Raw genomic sequence first — 21,218 nt, 5'->3', positions numbered from 1 at the left:
ATTAATTTCTTTGGATTAGTACTTGAACTGAGCAGTTCTCAATATAGTTTTGTGTTAATTAGTGTTCTAAAAGTTTGTTCATAGCTTGATTTTTGCACTAACTTTATGTTGTTGTCTGTTTTCCAGTGAAAAGCATGAACTCATCAAGAAGAAGTTGTCTTAACGATCCAGACTCATTCTGTTACATTTGTGGTGAATACACACTGCCAAAACATAGAAGAAACAAAACAGACTTCGTAAAAAAAGTGTATTTTGCCTATTTTGGGGTTATGCTTGGGGACCAAGACAAGTTTTGGGCACCACACATAGTGTGCAAAGCATGTATCGAATTATTACGAAAATGGAGCAAAGGACAAAGAAAAAGCTTCAAATTTGGTGTTCCAATGGTGTGGAGAGAGCCAAAAAATCATCATGATGACTGTTATTTATGGTAACCACAGGTACAGGCACATCTTCACAATGAGGGACAGGCCTTCTTGCAGATTCCATGTTACTCCCATTTTCGTTTCTTATGCTTATTGAATCCTTGCACTTGCACTGCACAGAAATAACAGTCATCATGATGATTTTTTGGCTCTCTCCACACCATTGGAACACCAAATTTGAAGCTTTTTCTTTGTCCTTTGCTCCATTTTCGTAATAATTCGATACATGCTTTGCACACTATGTGTGGTGCCCAAAACTTGTCTTGGTCCCCAAGCATAACCCCAAAATAGGCAAAATACACTTTTTTTTACGAAGTCTGTTATGTTTCTTCTATGTTTTGGCAGTGTGTATTCACCACAAATGTAACAGAATGAGTCTGGATCGTTAAGACAACTTCTTCTTGATGAGTTCATGCTTTTCACTGGAAAACAGACAACATAAAGTTAGTGCAAAAATCAAGCTATGAACAAACTTTTAGAACACTAATTAACACAAAACTATATTGAGAACTGCTCAGTTCAAGTACTAATCCAAAGAAATTAATGAGATGATGCGTCGCATTTACCAACAAGTGCTATAAATAAGATACCAAAAATCTCAAAAACTTGAGCCAATCTGGCAAAACTGATGACATATTCAGAATCAGCACCCCAAAAATACCCTAAATTCGATGAAATATCTTTGGCACCAAAAATGCTGTTGACCAGTGTTATCTATATGTGACCATTGTATGGTTCCTCTACATGAGCACTAAGTGGCGGTATTATTCATCCACTGTATGGTCCTGCCACAGGGCACCAAATATCTATAGGTGACTATTGTATGGTCCTGCCACATGGGCAATAATTATCTGTATGTGACCAATGTATGGTCTTCCTACATGAGCTCTAAGTGGCGGTATTACTCATCCACTGTATGGTCCTGCCACAGGGCACGTTATCTGTCTGTGACCAATGTATGGTCCTCCTACATGAGCTCTAAGTGGCGGTATTACTCATCCACTGTATGGTCCTGCCACACAGGCACCAAATATCTTGTATGGTCCTCCTACATGAGCACTAAGTGGCAGTATTATTCATCCACTGTATGGTCCTGCCACACGGGCACCAAATATCTATATGTGACCAATGTATGGTCCTCCTACATGAGCACTAAGTGGCGGTATTATTCATCCACTGTATGGTCCTGCCACACGGGCACCAAATATCTATATGTGACCAATGTATGGTTGTCCTACATGAGCACTAAGTGGCGGTATTATTCATCCACTGTATAGTACTGCCATACGGGCACCAATTATCTGTATGTGACCATTGTATGGTTCTCCTACATGAGCACTAAGTGGCGGTATTACTTATCCACTGTATGGTCCTGCCACACTGGCACCAAATATCTATATGTGACCAATGTATGGTTGTCCTACATGAGCACTAAGTGGCGGTATTATTCATCCACTGTATGGTCCTGCCATATGGCACCAAATATCTGTATGTGAACAATGTATGGTTCTCCCACATGAGCACTAAATGGCGGTATCATTCATCAACTAAATGACCCTATCACACGGGCGCCAATTATCTGTATGTGACCATTGTATGGTCCTCCTACACGAGCACTAAGTGGCGGTATTACTTTTCCACTGTATGGTCCTGCCACAGGGGCACTAATTATCTATATGTGACCAATGTATGGTTCTCCTACATGAGCACTAAGTGGCGGTATTATTCATCCACTGTATAGTACTGCCACACGGGCACCAATTATCTGTATGTGACCATTGTATGGTTCTCCTACATGAGCACTAAGTGGCGGTATTACTTATCCACTGTATGGTCCTGCCACACTGGCACCAAATATCTATATGTGACCAATGTATGGTTCTCCTACATGAGCACTAAGTGGCGGTATTATTCATCTACTGTATGGTCCTGCCACATTCGCACTCAATGGCAGTATTTGATCAGTGTATGGCGGTCACCTCTCTTACCAGTGCAATCATTCCTTCATTAGCGAGCAGGTAGCACAGGGCGGCGGCGGTGCGCAGCAGTCTCTCCTGGCTGATGGTTCCCTCAGTTGTGTCAGTCGTCCTCCTGTTCTGCTCCACATGCAGAGCGCTCGCTGAAAATCATCACAAAGACGTGAAGGAGAACTGTACCCAGAACCATCAGAGCCATGTGCCTGTAGGGAGCGGCCCCGACAACGAGGGCCATCCATTAGGCTTAATGATACACTTCATCCTGGGGCAGAAATTAGGGGATTGCATCATTAGCAATTGTCTGATTAATTATCCTTTGGAGCTGCTCCCTTATACTCCAGTCACACCCAGAGCTGCACACCGCATGCTAACAGTGATGCATTGTGGGGGATCAGTCTGCACTGTGCAGGACTCAGAGGTGGAAGCCGAACACATCGTTACAATGTATCGCTACAGCGACAGATCGATTCATCACTATCCATTTATTCAGGAGCTTTTCTTTTTTTTGTCTTGTACTTGCTGATGTTATTTTGTGGCAATTTCTTCAACAAGGTGAACACAAGTCATAAGTATGGCACAAAATAAAAAAAAATAAAAAATGCTCGATATCTTTGTCTTTAACTGTTTATTTCAGACTTTTCTGCACCAAAAGTCGCAAATTTTAAAAAGTTGCAAAGATGTGCCAAATTAAAAACTCCTCCAAAACCCCCACTTCTGGGGGAACTAGGTTGAGTTGCGACAAACAAAAAAAAAAGCGACACTGGGTAAAATTTGCATTTTATGAATCAGTCTAAGACATGTCGAAAAGTAAACTTGTGGAGGAAAAAAAAAAAGACTTAAAAATTAAAGCAGCATAAAACATACAGAAAATAAGAAGCAAATACTAAAGACACTAATAATCGGGGCCTCAATGGTCACATCCCGGCCCGGACTGAACAGCGAGTGCAGCTCTGGAGGAAGATGTGAATCCGTACACAAATCACAGGGTCACATATCTCGGCCCAAACTGAACAGCGAGTGCTGCTCTGGAGGAAGATGTGACTCCGTACACAACTCACAGGGTCACACATCTCGGCCCGGACTGAACAGCGAGTGCAGCTCTGGAGGAAGATGTGACTCCGTACACAAATCACAGGGTCACACATCTCGGCCCGGACTGAACAGCGAGTGCTGCTCTGGAGGAAGATGTGACTCCGTACACAACTCACAGGGTCACACATCTCGGCCCGGACTGAACAGCGAGTGCAGCTCTGGAGGAAGATGTGACTCCGTACACAAATCACAGGGTCACACATCTCGGCCCGGACTGAACAGCGAGTGCTGCTCTGGAGGAAGATGTGACTCCGTACACAACTCACAGGGTCACACATCTCGGCCCGGACTGAACAGCGAGTGCTGCTCTGGAGGAAGATGTGACTCCGTACACAAATCACAGGGTCACTTCACCTTCTGTATAAATGTAGCTGACTCACCCACAATGGCCTCAGTGATGTAGACATGCAGGACTCCATTACTGTAGAAGTTCAGCTCAAACACGGCCGGGATGTTGGTGTTTGGGGCGATGAAGAACTCATTGCTGGGGCCGGAGTGGGTGATGACCACAGAGTTGCCCAGGAGGTGGATGGCGTGCATGACCACGTCCTCACAGCTGCCGGAGAATCCAAGGTCAAAGTCCCGTGCAAGGACCTCCTCCTTCATGGAGAAGAAGTCCTCCACCAGCACAGAGAGGCTGACACCCTGAGGAACACGACAGCCAGCGGTCAGACATCTGGAGCACTACAGAGACCAGCGCAATGACCGCGACTCACCTCCCGATAGCGGTACAGCAGCAGACAGGCCACGATGTGGGTGGACATGACGGCACAGCACTGGTCAGCGGCTGCAGGAGAAACGACAAGGAATGAAAACGTCACATGAAGGTGAAGCAGAATCCACAGCTGCAGCCGGGGAAGGGTTAACACGGGCAACACCAAAACATCAGGAATGCAGTCAGAGTCACCGGCCCAGAACAAGCAGAGGAGGAGAAGAGGAGTCAGGGACATCACCGAACACCACAACCCAGAAATGGCTGATAACAGGGAGTAATAGATTGTGGTCTCCTGTCCTACAGTCACCTCCCCCAGTAATGGCTGATAACAGGGAGTAATAGATTGTGGTCTCCTGTCCTACAGTCTCCTCCCCCAGTAATGGCTGATAACAGGGAGTAATAGATTGTGGTCTCCTGTCCTACAGTCTCCTCCCCCAGTAATGGCTGATAACAGGGAGTAATAGATTGTGGTCTCCTGTCCTACAGTCTCCTCCCCCAGTAATGGCTGATAACAGGGAGTAATAGATTGTGGTCTCCTGTCCTACAGTCACCTCCCCCAGTAATGGCTGATAACAGGGAGTAATAGATTGTGGTCTCCTGTCCTACAGTCTCCTCCCCCAGTAATGGCTGATAACAGGGAGTAATAGATTGCAGTCACCTGTCCTACAGTCTCCTCCCCCAGTAATGGCTGATAACAGGGAGTAATAGATTGTGGTCTCCTGTCCTACAGTCACCTCCCCCAGTAATGGCTGATAACAGAGAGTAATAGATTGTGGTCTCCTGTCCTACAGTCTCATCCCCCAGTAATGGCTGATAACAGAGAGTAATAGATTGTAGTCTCCTGTCCTACAGTCTCCTCCCCCAGTAATGGCTGATAACAGGGAGTAATAGATTGTGGTCTCCTGTCCTACAGTCACCTCCCCCAGTAATGGCTGATAACAGAGAGTAATAGATTGTGGTCTCCTGTCCTACAGTCTCCTCCCCCAGTAATGGCTGATAACAGGGAGTAATAGATTGTGGTCTCCTCCCCCAGTAATGGCTGATAACAGAGAGTAATAGATTGTAGGTCTTTTATTAAATAAAAATACTTTCACATGACACTAACTATGATACATTACAAATAAAACACAACAGAACAAAACATAAGAACAAAGCTCCAATCAGACGGCAACAAACGACAAAAAAAGAAACCTACTAATCAGGGACAAGGAAGAAAAAAAATCCAATAAAATAAGAAAACAAAAACAAAAGACAACAAACCAAATACTCATAACTACATTAATACCGCTGTAAAAATTATAAATAATAAATAGTATAAAATCATACAAGACCCCCGGCCCAGCTTCATTCATACTACTATATACAACCCCAACTACATTCACACCGTCCTATATACAGTATTATAAACAATATACACTATAAACACATTATATACAGATTTATACAACGCCGCAAACACAACAAAACCCTACTGGTCCCACTGCCTTACCTTACAGCCACCCGCTTGCACCGCCACATACACCCTACAACAAACCTAAATACGATACACTGTACAAAATTATTATTATTATTATTTATTTATTTATTTTTAATTATTATTTATTTATTTTTAATTTATTTATTTTATTATTATTATTTTTTTTTTTTTTATATACTTATAAACACACACCTACACTAACTATCCCGCCACCCCTGATCCAGCTCTGGCCACAAAGTTCAGGAATTATCCGAGCTAGGATCAGGCCCCAAAGTTTTTCCCCAGGCGGGGCCTGGGCCAGGCCAGATCAGTCTCTTATCACCGCCGTTGAAACCCCCCAATCCCCCCACCCAACCTAACTAAGACCCTCTATTATACACACTATATACAATATATACAATATATACATAAACCAACTTCACAGAACACAACCTACATACTCACCACCCAAGGCTCAAGTTCGATGCCTGCAAACCTTCCATTCAGGGGACAAAAATACAAAACAAAAATCTAGGGTGTAAAGATATCAGCCCACCACCAGGATATAGGAGCGCTAACGGACTAAGGCACCCCGAAGGAGAAACCCCTCCAGAGATGGGCCGCCCTCCGGGCACCCAGTCTTTCGCACTCCAGAGAACGCACCTTCACCAGGGCACCTAGGATGCTGCTACAAAACTTCATCTACACGGAGGATTTTACTTTGCGTCGAAACTAAAACTCGTGCGTTCCACGTGAAGTACCTGACCACTGCGCTGACTAAGAATAAAGTGGCTCGGTCCCTTCTCCCGAGGTCTCTGAACGCTCCATAGGCCCACTCGGCATAGGACAGAGTGGCCAGCCGCGGCCAACCAATGGAAGCGCCCACCCTGCTGTACACCTCTGTATTAAAAGGACAATGAAGCAGGAAGTGCTCCATGCTTTCCAGCATGGTAGCACAAGCCTCACGGGGACAATTCCTGTCCTCGGAGCTCCTGTACTTCAAATTGTCCTTCACATACAACTTACCTTGGAAGCAGCGCCAAGTCAAGTCCCAATACTTCTTGGGGATCCTGCTAGAATTTAGCAAACTTAACCCAACCTCTAGATCCCGACTTGGGCAGTCCTTGAGGACCAATGGTTTCTGAAAATGCGAAAGCAAGACCCGCACGTCGAGGAGTTTCCTCGGGAGGGACCTCACTTCCCACATTCCCAGACCCCACCGGCGCATCATTTTCAGAACCGGGGTAACATAAGCCGGGAGATGCCCGTGCGGTGTGCGGAGATCCTTCAATCTTCCCCCTGTCTCCCATTCCTGGAAGAAAGGCTGAAACCATCCCTTGCAGGAGAATACCCACGGAGGAGCCCTCTCTTTCCAGAGGTTTGCCACGTTAACTTTCAAAAAAGTGTTCACTAGGAACACCACGGGGTTCACCATATTCAACCCCCCTAGTCTCCTCGTGCGGTAAGTGACCTCCCGTTTGACTAGGTTCAGTCTATTCCCCCATAACATCTGGAAGAACAGACTGTAGACCCGTGTCCAGAGAGGCTCTGGTAAGACACAGACGCTGCCCAGGTAGATTAACAAGGGGAGCAGGAAAGCTTTGCACAGGTCAACCCTTTCCCTCAGGGTCAAAGACCAACCCTTCCATTGGTCCACTCTTTGGGCGACACCTTTGATTCTGCCTTCCCAGTTTTTCGTGGGGTAATCACCCTGGCCAAATTCGATGCCTAGGACTTTGGCATATTCTTGGGGTTCGGGGAGGGTGTCCGGAAGATCAAACGCGGGATCCCCGCCTCCCAGCCAGAGACTCTCACACTTGTCCTGGTTGACCTTGGACCCGGATGCCTCCGAGTAGCTCTCCACTTCTGACATCACCACCATCGCCTCCTCTTGCGAAGAAACAAAGACGGTGACATCATCCGCGTAGGCCACTACCCTCAGGATAGCCTCCGGCGCCACCCCGCCCATCCTCACCCCCGCCAACGGTCCACAATCAACCCTTCTGAGGAAGGGATCGATCGCAAACGCGTAAAGCAAAGGGCTAAGAGGGCAGCCCTGGCGGACACCGGATCCTACCCCGAAAGGTTGTCCAATCCACCCGTTTACCAGAGGGAAAGTCTCAGCCCCTGCGTACAAGGTCTTAAGCCAGTCCACAAACCCTCCAGGCAGACCATACCTCAAAAGAGTGGACCAGAGGTACTCGTGGTCAACCCGATCAAAGGCTTTTGCCTGATCCAGGGACAGCAAGAACCCCTTCCAAAGGCCCGCCCTGCCTTGCTCCACGGCCTCTCGGACACCCAGAACAGCACTGAAAGTGCTACGGCCAGGAACGCAACAGTGCTGGGCCTCCGAAAGGAGCCGCGGTGCAAACTTCACCAGCCTGTTGAAGAGTATCTTAGCCAAAACCTTCCTGTCCACATTGAGAAGTGATATGGGACGCCAATTCTCAATGCGTGACGGATCCTTACCCTTTGACAAAATGATCAGAGCCGACCTCCTTAATGATCTCGGCAGAGTGCCCGAGTAGAGACACTCATTAAACACCTGAGTCAAGAGGGGGACCAAGGAGTCCCTAAAGGTCTTAAAGAACTCGGATGTTAAGCCATCCGGACCTGGCGATTTTTTGGGCCGGAGCCCATCGATCGCCAGTCTCACTTCCTCTTCTTTGATCGCTTCTGCCAAACCGCCCAGCGAGAGGTCAGCCCCTGGCTCAGGAACAGCTTCAGCCAGGAAAGCCGACATCCTGTCACGATCCAGTTCCTTCCTTCCCAAGAGGTGCGAGTAGTATGAACTGACGACCTCCAAGATCCCTGATCTGGACCTTCTCAGGGATCCCGTACTGTCCATCAGCCCCGTCACTATCTTACTACTCACTGACATCTTGCAGCTTCTGTAGGGGTCGGGCGAGTAGTACTTCCCGTAGTCCCTCTCAAAAACCAAAGATGCGTGCCTATCGTACTGACACCTCATTAGCAAGGATTTCACACTGGAGATTGCCTCGCGGCTACCCCCAGTCGAGACAAGTTGCTCGAGTTTCCTCCTCAGGCTCTGATACAGGCGATCCCTGTTCAGGCTTCTGAGGTTCGAGAGTTGCCGGAAGAATCTCGCCACCCGATGTTTGAACATCTCCCACCACTCAGACTTAGTGTTACTTAGGCCCAGCAGCGGTACCTGGCTCTGAAGAAATTCCTCAAAGGACCGTCTTACAGCTTCTTCCTCAAGGAGTGACGAATTCAGCTTCCAATAACCTCTTCCCATCCGAGGAGTCTCTGTAACGCTCAGAGAAAACATAATCAAACAGTGATCGGAGAATTCCACCTCCACAACCGACAACGGAGAGGAGACGGCCTCCTCCTTCAAATAAAACCTGTCTAACCTAGACCTGCACTGACTACCTCTAAAAAAGGTGAACCCCGCGTGGCCGACTCGAAAATAAGTAAGGTTTGATCTTCATGAAGAGACACTTGCGGTCCCACTTGGACTGGGGACCGTAGATGTTAATGAGCCGAAGCTCCTGTCCCCCCATGGAGACATCTAGGATCAAGCATCTCCCCATTTCTAACTCGATCAATCGTCTGCATTCAACCGCTGCGGTCTTAAAAAGGACCGCCACCCCGCTATACGGCTCGGCCGCAAGAGACCAGTAGGAGGGCCCGTGCCTCCACTCCCGCCTTGCTTTATGCATGGTTGATAGGTCGGTCAACCTGGTCTCCTGCAAAAACAAAATGTCGGCGTCAAGTTGGCCGAGAAAATGAAAGGCCGTGTACCTTGCCGCTTCTGACTTTATGCTGGCAACATTAATGGTTGCCAGCGTCAACGGGGTGGGTGCCGCCATCATGATTGATTGAATTAGATAGCCTTTTTCTTCCCACCCCCAACAGTTTCACCCTCTTCCTCTGACAATGATGAGTTTTTAGTGCGCTTAAGACAAACTGACTCATCCATTCTCTCCTTACATACACTCTGGCCCTTGTCTGGTGGTCCTGAGGTAGTCCCCCCCCCCGGAAGGCTTTGTATTTTCCCCCTGAGAAGAAGACCCAGCGACCTCCTGAGCCCCAACAACCCTGTCCGCAACCTCCGGCCCCGGGTCCCCATCGCCCCCCTCTGGAGGGGAGTCCTGGAGGGCCCGGAACCGGTTAGAGAGATCCACCAGAGGGGGGGCGGCTGGACCTTCCAATGGCACCCGGATCAGGGCTACGGAGTCAGAGGGGTCGCACTCCAAGGAGGAGGCTCGAGGCCCGGACCCCCTCTTATCCTTAGTTGTTTTCCTGTTACCCTTTTTCTTTTGCTGTGACCACTCCCCCTCTCCCTCATCCAGACTGTCACCGGATGAAGGTTCCTGGGCAGACATGGCGTCCTTTTGCTCCTCCCTTTCAAGTCTCTTGACTTCCTCGCTCAATTCGCTGTCTTTAGGATCCTCAGCTGCAAGTGAAGCACCCGGGTCAGAGTTTAGGGTCATTACTCCCTGCCCCCTTTTCCCATGGCGCTGCTCCTGCCGCCTGATATTGGATGGCGGCAGCCTGCTCCTCACCGGTTCCCTGCCACCTCCGCCTCTGCTGGTCCCTTCACCGGCGAGATTAGTCCCGGCTTTCGCCTGTCCCGCACTCGCCGCTTTCAGGACCGCATTGGCAAAGGAACGCGGACAGCGACTGAACGGGTGACCGAGGTCACCACACAGGTTACACCTAATCCTGCCACAGGTAGCAGCGAGATGACCAAGGTCCCCACACAGTGCGCATTTCTGGGTGGTACACTGCGCACTGAAGTGTGTGGGGCTGCCGCACCTGTGACAGACCTTAGGCTGCCCCCCGGTAGAAAATCAAGATCCTGTCCCTCCCCAAAAATGTTGAGGAAGGTATATGGGTAACGGTGTTTCCTGAAACCTTCAATTTCACCATGAAGGTCCAGGCTCCTGACCAGATACCATGCTCGTCGAGGGTCTTTTCAGGAATACCGACGATGTCACCGTATCGTCCCACCCATGTGGAGATGTCGACACAGGAAAGTGACTCGTTACTGGTCAAAACGGTCACCTTCCTGACTGAGTTCTGGCGGGATATTGCTACAGTGTGGAAACCCTGCCATTCGGGGCGACCCCGAGCCAGCTCATGGCGAGACCAGAAAAGCTCAAGGCCCTCAGGTCTCACGAAGCTGACATCGAAGTAGGAGGTCCCATAGGGATGGATCAAGGCAAAGATGTCATATGCCGCGAAGCCCATCCCCAGCAGGAGCTCAGCAACCTTTGACCGATCAGGACAGGCATCCTTGCTTACCCACTGGAGACGGGCCACGTTCCTACGGTTACTCCTCTGCCCCGGTGTCGGCAGAGACCAGACAGTCTCTGCCCCTCTATCTCGGAAGGCGGAAAGACCGTGTCTCTCTATCCAGAAAGACAGATCAACCTCCCTCCCCTCTACATTGATGGAACTCTCCCCTCTCCTCAGGGCGTCCAGGAAGCGCTGTTGCAAGTCACCATCCTCAGGGTCACCAGACAAGGGCGCACTACTACCCCCAGCAGTGACAGCCGCCGAATAGCTTGGGGCCGAAGCCCCCGCCACCGCTGGGGGGGCAGCGGGACCACTACCTGCTTCCCCTCCACCAACACCAGTAATGCTCTCCTCATTCGCTCCACCACTACTCCCATCATTTGCAACATCACTACTCCCACCATTCACTCCACTACTACTCCCATCATTTCCTGCACAGCTCCTTTCATTCCCCTTACCACTGCCACCACTTCCCGTCACTTTATTACCTGTATTGTCACCACCATTTGTCCCAGTGTTCTCTGCACCTGCCACAGTCACATCCATTCCTTCCTCACTTGTGTCTGCTGGCTTCTTTGCACTCACACCTGCTGGACCGGGGGAGGGGTGCAGCACCACACCCGAATTCCCTTGATTGGTGCTGGCTCTCTGTTGTGTCTCTGGAGCGCCTTGCCCCCCCACTGCAGCAGTTTGTACTTTATTATTTTGGGCCCGCTGCTTGTTGGGGGGCGCCGCCTGCCCCGCACCCACAGACTTCAGGGTCCCGGTGTCATGCTGGGGTGCTGGAGCACTCTGTCCCCCTGTCGCAGCAGGGCGCCTCGTGTTCCCTGCAGATGATTTATCCTTTTTCTGTCCTTTTTGGACACGCTGCTCCCCTGTCGCAGCTGCGTGCCTCTTCTCTGTTGAGGCGCACTGCGCCCCTGTCACAACAGTGCGCCCCCCTTTCGCCGCACCATGCTCCTCGGACCTGCCCCCCGCAGCCCCGGCCGGCTCAGCCGTAGTGAGCAGGGATGGAGTCTGCCCACACCGTCCCCCTTTCGCAACGGCGTGGACACCCACCTCACCCTCCCCGGCCCCGGTGATAACCGGCTTAGCCGCAGAGGGCAGGGAGGGAAACTCCTCAGGGTCCCCTATGTCCGGCGCCGTGAGTACCTCCACAGCCTCGCCCCCTGCACTGTTCCCCGCACAGACGGCAGCACCGCCGGACGTCCTGCTCCTCTCCCCACCTTGCCTATGCCCCGGACCCACTGCAGAGCCCGTGCGTTTAGGTTTGGTGGGGTTTACACAGGAGGTGGTAGGTGTAGCATCAGCCATAGGTACATATTTGTAACTCACCACCTCCCGTGCGGTCTCCGTCTTCTTCTTCCTTTTCTGGGTTTCCTCTGCTGGCTCGTCCTCACCGAAGGAGAAGCGGTCCAGGTTCACTGGAGACTCCAGCTGTCGGATCTCCTGTAGCAGACCGCCCTCCTCCTCTTCCTCCGCTGACACTCCAGCCTGTGCTGTCGGAGTCCTCTGCCGTGCCGGGAGGCCGCTTCCCTGTTGTCGGCTCTGCGACTCACTCTCCCGGCTGGTTCCAGCTTGTAGGACTCCAGTCACAGCCACGTCTTCATCCTCCTCCTCCTCGTCGCTTAGGACGCCGGCTGGCGGCTCTCCTGAGGTATTTAACCCCTTCATTTCTGAGAACCGCCGCTGGTTCTTAAACCTCTCCAGGAAGGGACCTGCGCTTTTCTCAATCCCCTCCCGGAGGAGCACTAACCGGGCCACCTCATCTCTGAGGGCTCTTAACCTCTGGGAGGTCACAGGTTTCTCCTTGCTAGAGGCTCGGGTATTCAGGATCCGAGCTACCCGCATCTCCTCCTTCAGCCCGGTCAGTGCTTTGCCGGCGTCCTCGTACTCACGTAGCATGGCGACCACTCGGGAGGAGAAGGTACTCGTGGACTCGCCGGAGCTCCTCTCCCCCCAGGATGTTCCTGGGCTCTCGTTCCTGGGGCCTGGGGTGCCCCTGTCTCCCTCTCTGGGCGGACGATGAGCCGTCTCAGGGTTGGAGTAGGTGGGTAAGGTTTTTCTCACCCGTCCCGACCTCCTCAGTCCTTCTTGGGCCGGTTGCTGCTGCTGCTCTCTGTCCCCCGCCGGCACAGACCGGGGAACAGAAGCCTGGGAAGCCATGCCGGCCTCCCAGGAAGCCTGCCTCTCCCTGGGGAGAAGAGAGGCAGACTCTGGGCCTCCTGCTGGAAGTCCTGGAGCTCTCAAGACAGGTGCTGCTCCTAGCAGGGTGTGACTGATTGTGGGCACCTGTCCTACAGTCTCCTCCCCCAGTAATGGCTGATAACAGGGAGTAATAGATTGTGGTCTCCTCCCCCAGTAATGGCTGATAACAGAGAGTAATAGATTGTGGTCTCCTGTCCTACAGTCTCCTCCCCCAGTAATGGCTGATACCAGGGAGTAATAGATTGTGGTCTCCTGTCCTACAGTCTCCTCCCCCAGTAATGGCTGATAACAGGGAGTAATAGATTGTAGTCTCCTCCCCCAGTAATGGCTGATAACAGGGAGTAATAGATTGTGGTCTCCTCCCCCAGTAATGGCTGATAACAGAGAGTAATAGATTGTGGTCTCCTGTCCTACAGTCTCCTCCCCCAGTAATGGCTGATACCAGGGAGTAATAGATTGTGGTCTCCTGTCCTACAGTCTCCTCCCCCAGTAATGGCTGATAACAGGGAGTAATAGATTGTAGTCTCCTCCCCCAGTAATGGCTGATAACAGGGAGTAATAGATTGTGGTCTCCTCCCCCAGTAATGGCTGATAACAGAGAGTAATAGATTGTGGTCTCCTGTCCTACAGTCTCCTCCCCCAGTAATGGCTGATACCAGGGAGTAATAGATTGTGGTCTCCTGTCCTACAGTCTCCTCCCCCAGTAATGGCTGATAACAGGGAGTAATAGATTGTAGTCTCCTCCCCCAGTAATGGCTGATAACAGGGAGTAATAGATTGTGGTCTCCTCCCCCAGTAATGGCTGATAACAGAGAGTAATAGATTGTGGTCTCCTGTCCTACAGTCTCCTCCCCCAGTAATGGCTGATACCAGGGAGTAATAGATTGTGGTCTCCTGTCCTACAGTCTCCTCCCCCAGTAATGGCTGATAACTGGGAGTAATAGATTGTGGTCTCCTGTCCTACAGTCTCCTCCCCCAGTAATGGCTGATAACAGAGAGTAATAGATTGTGGTCTCCTGTCCTACAGTCACCTCCCCCAGTAATGGCTGATAACAGGGAGTAACAGCCTGGATGTTACATTGTATCCCTCTGTATAATTGCTGATTCGCGGTGTTCGGATGTATATTATATGTTATAGATTATTTTCCGCTCACTGAACAGCACGTGATTTGCCAGGTTGGTGATGATTTGCCTCCTGATGGCGCTGTCCACTCGCAGGTCGGGGGTGGCGCTGTCCGCGCTTTCAGTCGCAGCATCAGTCGGTCTGAAAACAAAACAAAGTGAACAAAAGTGTCAAATATTTACACTAACGTAACAAACAAAACACAAAGTTCCGTCTTTTAAAGGGCCGGCATCCCCGCCTCGGGTCTATAAAAGTTTTATTAACATTTAATAAAACCTTTTGCAACTTTCATAAAGAGAACAGTCAGCAGGTCGGGAGTGCGCAGAGGATTCTGTAATTTTATTTCCGCTTCTCCAGTGAGTAATTTACCAATTGTAAAATATAAAATCTCCAGACAGTTTCAGCGAGAAGGGACTTTTGACTTTGTGGTCATTTTATGGTCCTTACATGGGGGCGCTGCTCTGGAGCTTTGTCTTTTTGACCTGGTGTCAGGTCATCCTCAACCATTTCTGGGGAAGTTCACCAGATCTTTGTATCAGACGACATTCCCGCTGAATATTCGCACGTATCATACATCAATAGATGTGGGGAATGTTTGCTACAATGTATCAGTCTCGAGTATTTGCGGTTCAGCTCACTGCAGATTTTCAGGCCCAGCTACATTTGTAACAAACCCTCAGTTGTGAGGAGCATTACATCAGGACCGGGTTTACGAAATGTCAACAAGGACATTAAATTCACAGACAGCAAGCGGAGATCTGGAGCAAGAGATCTACACAGTGCCGTCATTGGGGCTCACCTGGAGGACAGGATGGCGGGCAGCAGAGCTTGCTCCAGGCTCAGGGGCGCGGGGGTCGGCTTCTGCACTTGGCTCTCCAGATATTCCTGATAAATAAACATATAAAACTTTTATAAAACTTATTTCTCACTTTTAAGAATTAAAAAAAAAAAAAAAAAAAATTATTTTTTCTACTTTTATTAAGTTCTTGGGAAGCGGAGGGGCAGCAGACGGGGCAGCCATTACCAGGACTTGTCACCCAGCTTTCCAGTTTAGTGGTCAGTATAGGGATCCTGTGTGTGATGTACTGGCGGCCATATTGGTTATCACCCAGCTTTCCCAGAATCGGATAGGAGAATGACTGAATGGACTTTCTTATATAAAATGACATTTGTGTCAGGGGTCACTTACTTTAAGAGAGAAAGGCTGTGCGAAGTCCATGCGCACGCAGCCGTAGTTCTTCCTGAGCATCCTGAAGACCCCCCTGGCGATGCCCCAGAGACTCTCGTCTTGTTTGGGCTTCCCCTTAAGACATGACGATAAGGTAAGGACCATCTTCACCCGAGGATTTACAGCCTACAGCGCGATACCCGGCGCCACTCACCAGCTGCTCGCTGTTATAATGTCCCTCAATGATCCGATCATAGGAAATTCCCACCGGAATGATGAGGACGTCGGGGACTGATCCCCCACTGAGGGTGTCCACAATGACGGACAGCAGGCCGGCCCTCCCGCACGACGTCTTCCCACTGCGGGAGCGCGTCCCCTCCAGAAAGATCTCCAGGAACTGCTGCTGACGAAGGAGCTGCTCGATGTACTGGAAGACAGACGCTACAGGGTTAAGTGTGGAACCAGGGAAACCCCCGAAGTCACCACCAGAGGGCGCTGCGGAGACACTGGAAGTCACCACCAGAGGGCGCTGCGGAGACACTGGAAGTCACCACCAGAGGGCGCTGCGGAAACACTGGAAGTCACCACCAGAGGGCGCTGCGGACAGCGCCGGAGAATGGAGAGTATTTATCTTACTTATGTAGTGCCAACATATTCCACAGCGCGGTACAGAGCGTGAGCCCCAATGGGGACAGTGATAATCTATAGAGATGGAGTCATGTGTGATACTGTCTGCTGAGCTGTGTATCTAATCCTCTCCTGTGTGATACTGTCTGCTGAGCTGTGTATCTAATCCTCTCCTGTGTGATACTGTCTGCTGAGCATCTAATCCTCATGTGTGATATTGTCTGCTGAGCCGTGTATCTAATCCTATCCTGTGTAATACTGTCTGCTGAGCTGTGTATCTAATCCTATCCTGTGTGATACTGACTGCTGAGCTGAGTATCTAATCCTCTCCTGTGTGATACTGTCTGCTGAGCTATGTATCTAATCCTCATGTGTGATATTGTCTGCTGAACTGTGTATCTAATCCTATCCTGTGTGATACTGTCTGCTGAGCTGTGTATCTAATCCTCTCCTGTGTGATACTGTCTGCTGAGCTGTGTATCTAATCCTATCCTGTGTGATACTGACTGCTGAGCTGAGTATCTAATCCTATCCTGTGTGATACTGACTGCTGAGCTGAGTATCTAATCCTCTCATGTGTGATATTGTCTGCTGAGCCGTGTATCTAATCCTCTCCTGTGTGATACTGTCTGCTGAGCTGTGTATCTAATCCTATCCTGTGTGATACTGACTGCTGAGCCGTGTATCTAATCCTCTCCTGTGTGATACTGTCTGCTGAGCTGTGTATCTAATCCTCTCCTGTGTGATACTGACTGCTGAGCTATGTATCTAATCCTCTCCTGTGTGATACCGACTGCTGAGCTGTGTATCTAATCCTGTCCTGTGTGATACTGTCTGCTGAGCTGTGTATCTAATCCTCTCCTGTGTGATACTGTCTGCTGAGCTGTGTATCTAATCCTCTCCTGTGTGATACTGTCTGCTGAGCTATGTATCTAATCCTCTCATGTGTGATATTGTCTGCTGAGCCGTGTATCTAATCCTATCCTGTGTGATACTGTCTGCTGAGCCGTGTATCTAATCCTCTCCTGTGTGATACTGTCTGCTGAGCTGTGTATCTAATCCTCTCATGTGTGATAGTGACTGCTGAGCTATGTATCTAATCCTCTCATGTGTGATACTGTGTGTGATACTGTCTGCTGAGCCGTGTATCTAATCCTCTCCTGTGTGATACTGACTGCTGAGCTGTGTATCTAATCCTCTCCTGTGTGATACTGTCTGCTGAGCTGTGTATCTAATCCTATCCTGTGTGATACTGACTGCTGAGCTGAGTATCTAATCCTCTCCTGTGTGATACTGTCTGCTGAGCTATGTATCTAATCCTCTCATGTGTGATATTGTCTGCTGAGCCGTGTATCTAATCCTGTCCTGTGTGATACTGTCTGCTGAGCTGTGTATCTAATCCTCTCCTGTGTGATACTGTCTGCTGAGCTGTGTATCTAATCCTCTCCTGTGTGATACTGTCTGCTGAGCTATGTATCTAATCCTCTCATGTGTGATATTGTCTGCTGAGCCGTGTATCTAATCCTATCCTGTGTGATACTGTCTGCTGAGCCGTGTATCTAATCCTCTCCTGTGTGATACGGTCTGCTGAGCTGTGTATCTAATCCTCTCATGTGTGATAGTGACTGCTGAGCTATGTATCTAATCCTCTCATGTGTGATACTGTGTGTGATACTGTCTGCTGAGCCGTGTATCTAATCCTCTCCTGTGTGATACTGTCTGCTGAGCTGTGTATCTAATCCTCTCGTGTGATAGTGACTGCTGAGCTATGTATCTAATCCTCTCATGTGTGATACTGTGTGATACTGTCTACTGAGCCGTGTATCTAATTCTGTCCTGTGAGCTACTGACTGCTGAGCCTTGTATCTAATCCTCTCCTGTGTGATACTGACTGCTGAGCCGTGTATCTAATCCTATCCTGTGTGATACTGTCTACTGAGCCGTGTATCTAATCCTCTCCTGTGTGATACTGACTGCTGAGCCGTGTATCTAATCCTATCCTGTGTGATACTGACTGCTGAGCCGTGTATCTAATCCTCTCCTGTGTGATACTGCTGAGCCGTGTATCTAATCCTTTCCTGTGTGATACTGACTGCTGAGCCGTGTATCTAATCCTCTCCTGTGTGATACTGACTGCTGAGCCGTGTATCTAATCCTATCCTGTGTGATACTGTCTGCTGAGCCGTGTATCTAATCCTCTCCTGTGATACTGACTGCTGAGCCGTGTATCTATTCCTCTCCTGTGTGATACTGACTGCTGAGCCGTGTATCTAATCCTCTCCTGTGATACTGACTGCTGAGCTGTGTATCTAATCCTCTCCTGTGTGATACTGACTGCTGAGCCGTGTATCTAATCCTCTCCTGTGTGATACTGTCGGCTGAGCCGTGTATCTAATCCTCTCCTGTGTGATACTGCCTGCTGAGCCGTGTATCTAATCCTCTCCTGTGTGATACTGACTGCTGAGCCGTGTATCTAATCCTATCCAGTGTGATACTGACTGCTGAGCCGTGTATCTAATCCCATCCTGTGTGATACTGTCGGCTGAGCCGTGTATCTAATTCTCTCCTGTGTGATACTGACTGACGAGCTGTGTATCTAATCCTCTCCTGTGTGATACTGACTGACGAGCCGTGTATCTAATCCTCTCCTGTGTGATACTGTCTGTTGAGCCGTGTATCTAATCCTATCCTGTGTGATACTGACCGCTGAGCCGTGTATCTAATCCTCTCCTGTGTGATACTGACCGCTGAGACGTGTATCTAATCCTCTCCTGTGCGATACTGTCGGCTGAGCCGTGTATCTAATCCTCTCCTGTGTGATACTGACTGCTGAGCCGTGTATCTAATCTTATCCTGTGTGATATTGACTGCTGAGCCGTGTATCTAATCCTCTAGTGTGTGATACTGTCGGCTGAGCCGTGTATCTAATCCTCTCCTGTGTGATACTGACCGCTGAGCCGTGTATCTAATCCTCTCCTGTGTGATACTGTCTGCTGAGCCGTGTATCTAATCCTCTCCTGTGTGATACTGACTGCTGAGCCGTGTATCTAATCCCATCCTGTGTGATACTGTCGGCTAAGTCGTGTATCTAATCCTCTGTGTGATACTGTCTGCTGAGCTGTGTATCTAATCCTCTCCTGTGTGATACTGACTGCTGAGCTGTGTATCTAATCCTCTCCTGTGTGATACTGTGCTGAGCTGTGTATCTAATCCTTTCCTGTGTGATACTGACTGCTGAGCCGTGTATCTAATCCTATCCTGTGTGATACTGTCTGCTGAGCCGTGTATCTAATCCTCTCCTGTGTGATACTGTCTGCTGAGCTCTGTATCTAATCCTCTCCTGTGTGATACTGTGCTGAGCCGTGTATCTAATCCTATCCTGTGTGATACTGACTGCTGAGCCGTGTATCTAATCCTCTCCTGTGTGATACTGACTGCTGAGCTGTGTATCTAATCCTCTCCTGTGTGATCCTGTCTGCTGAGCTGTGTATCTATTCCTATCCTGTGTGATACTGACTGCTGAGCCGTGTATCTAATCCTATCCTGTGTGATACTGACTGCTGAGCCGTGTATCTAATCCTCTCCTGTGTGATCCTGTCTGCTGAGCTGTGTATCTAATCCTATTCTGTGTGATCCTGTCTGCTGAGCTGTGTATCTAATCCTGTCCTGTGTGATACTGACTGCTGAGCTGTATCTAATCCTATCCTGTGTGATACTGTCTGCTGAGCCATGTATCTAATCCTCTCCTGTGTGATACCGTCTGCTGAGCCGTGTATCTAATCCTCTCCTGTGTGATACTGTCTGCTGAGCTGTGTATCTAATCCTCTCCTGTGTGATACTGACTGCTGAGCCGTGTATCTAATCCTCTCCTGTGTGATACTGACTGCTGAGCCATGTATCTAATCCTCTCCTGTGTGATACCGTCTGCTGAGCCGTGTATCTAATCCTCTCCTGTGTGATACTGTCTGCTGAGCTGTGTATCTAATCCTCTCCTGTGTGATACTGACTGCTGAGCTGTGTATCTAATCCTCTCCTGTGTGATACTGACTGCTGAGCCGTGTATCTAATCCTCTCCTGTGTGATCCTGTCTGCTGAGCCGTGTATCTAATCCTATTCTGTGTGATACTGTCTGCTGAGCTGTGTATCTAATCCTATCCTGTGTGATACTGACTGCTGAGCCGTGTATCTAATCCTCTCCTGTGTGATCCTGTCTGCTGAGCTGTGTATCTAATCCTATTCTGTGTGATCCTGTCTGCTGAGCCGTGTATCTAATCCTGTCCTGTGTGATACTGACTGCTGAGCCGTGTATCTAATCCTCTCCTGTGTGATACCGTCTGCTGAGCCGTGTATCTAATCCTATCCTGTGTGATACTGTCTGCTGAGCTCTGTATCTAATCCTCTCCTGTGTGATACTGACTGCTGAGCTGTGTATCTAATCCTCTCCTGTGTGATACTGACTGCTGAGCCGTGTATCTAATCCTATCCTGTGTGATACTGACTGCTGAGCCGTGTATCTAATCCTCTCCTGTGTGATACTGCTGAGCCGTGTATCTAATCCTTTCCTGTGTGATACTGACTGCTGAGCCGTGTATCTAATCCTCTCCTGTGTGATACTGACTGCTGAGCCGTGTATCTAATCCTATCCTGTGTGATACTGTCTGCTGAGCTGTGTATCTAATCCTCTCCTGTGTGATACTGTCTGCTGAGCCATGTATCTAATCCTATCCTGTGTGATACTGTCTGCTGAGCCGTGTATCTAATCCTATCCTATGTGATCCTGTCTGCTGAGCTGTGTATCTAATCCTCTCCTGTGTGATCCTGTCTGCTGAGCCGTGTATCTAATCCTATCCTGTGTGATACTGTCTGCTGAGCCGTGTATCTAATCCTATCCTATGTGATCCTGTCTGCTGAGCTGTGTATCTAATCCGGTCATGTGTGATACTGACTGCTGAGCCGTGTATCTAATCCTCTACTGTGTGATACTGACTGCTGAGCCGTGTATCTAATCCTATTCTGTGTGATACTGACTGCTGAGCCGTGTATCTAATCCTATCCTATGTGATCCTGTCTGCTGAGCTGTGTATCTAATCCGGTCATGTGTGATACTGACTGCTGAGCCGTGTATCTAATCCTCTACTGTGTGATCCTGTCTGCTGAGCC

At 49.4% G+C, this 21,218-nt stretch overlaps 2 protein-coding genes across 3 annotated transcripts in view; one reads left to right on the top strand and one right to left on the bottom strand.

Moving 5' to 3' along the window:
• The window catches only part of ACSL5 (acyl-CoA synthetase long chain family member 5), a 369,346-nt gene that overhangs the window by 54,446 nt on the left and 293,682 nt on the right, over positions 1-21,218 (top strand). The gene's annotated exons all lie outside the window — the stretch shown is intronic.
• Positions 1-21,218, bottom strand: part of GPAM (glycerol-3-phosphate acyltransferase, mitochondrial) — a 46,407-nt gene that overhangs the window by 10,605 nt on the left and 14,584 nt on the right. For both annotated transcript variants that reach the window (XM_077258035.1, XM_077258036.1), the window contains exons 10-16: positions 15,646-15,858; positions 15,453-15,566; positions 15,063-15,148; positions 14,295-14,404; positions 4,210-4,280; positions 3,874-4,138; positions 2,414-2,544 (exon numbers count right to left, since the gene is read on the bottom strand). In XM_077258035.1, the coding sequence (XP_077114150.1) occupies positions 2,414-2,544; positions 3,874-4,138; positions 4,210-4,280; positions 14,295-14,404; positions 15,063-15,148; positions 15,453-15,566; positions 15,646-15,858 (990 nt within the window). The remainder of the gene's footprint in view (positions 1-2,413; positions 2,545-3,873; positions 4,139-4,209; positions 4,281-14,294; positions 14,405-15,062; positions 15,149-15,452; positions 15,567-15,645; positions 15,859-21,218) is intronic.

Source organism: Ranitomeya variabilis, chromosome 4, assembly GCF_051348905.1.
Source record: "Ranitomeya variabilis isolate aRanVar5 chromosome 4, aRanVar5.hap1, whole genome shotgun sequence".
Classification (NCBI taxonomy): domain Eukaryota; kingdom Metazoa; phylum Chordata; class Amphibia; order Anura; family Dendrobatidae; genus Ranitomeya; species Ranitomeya variabilis.
The sequence above is the reverse complement of the archived record's forward strand: the minus strand, read 5'-3'. Positions and strand labels throughout refer to the sequence as shown.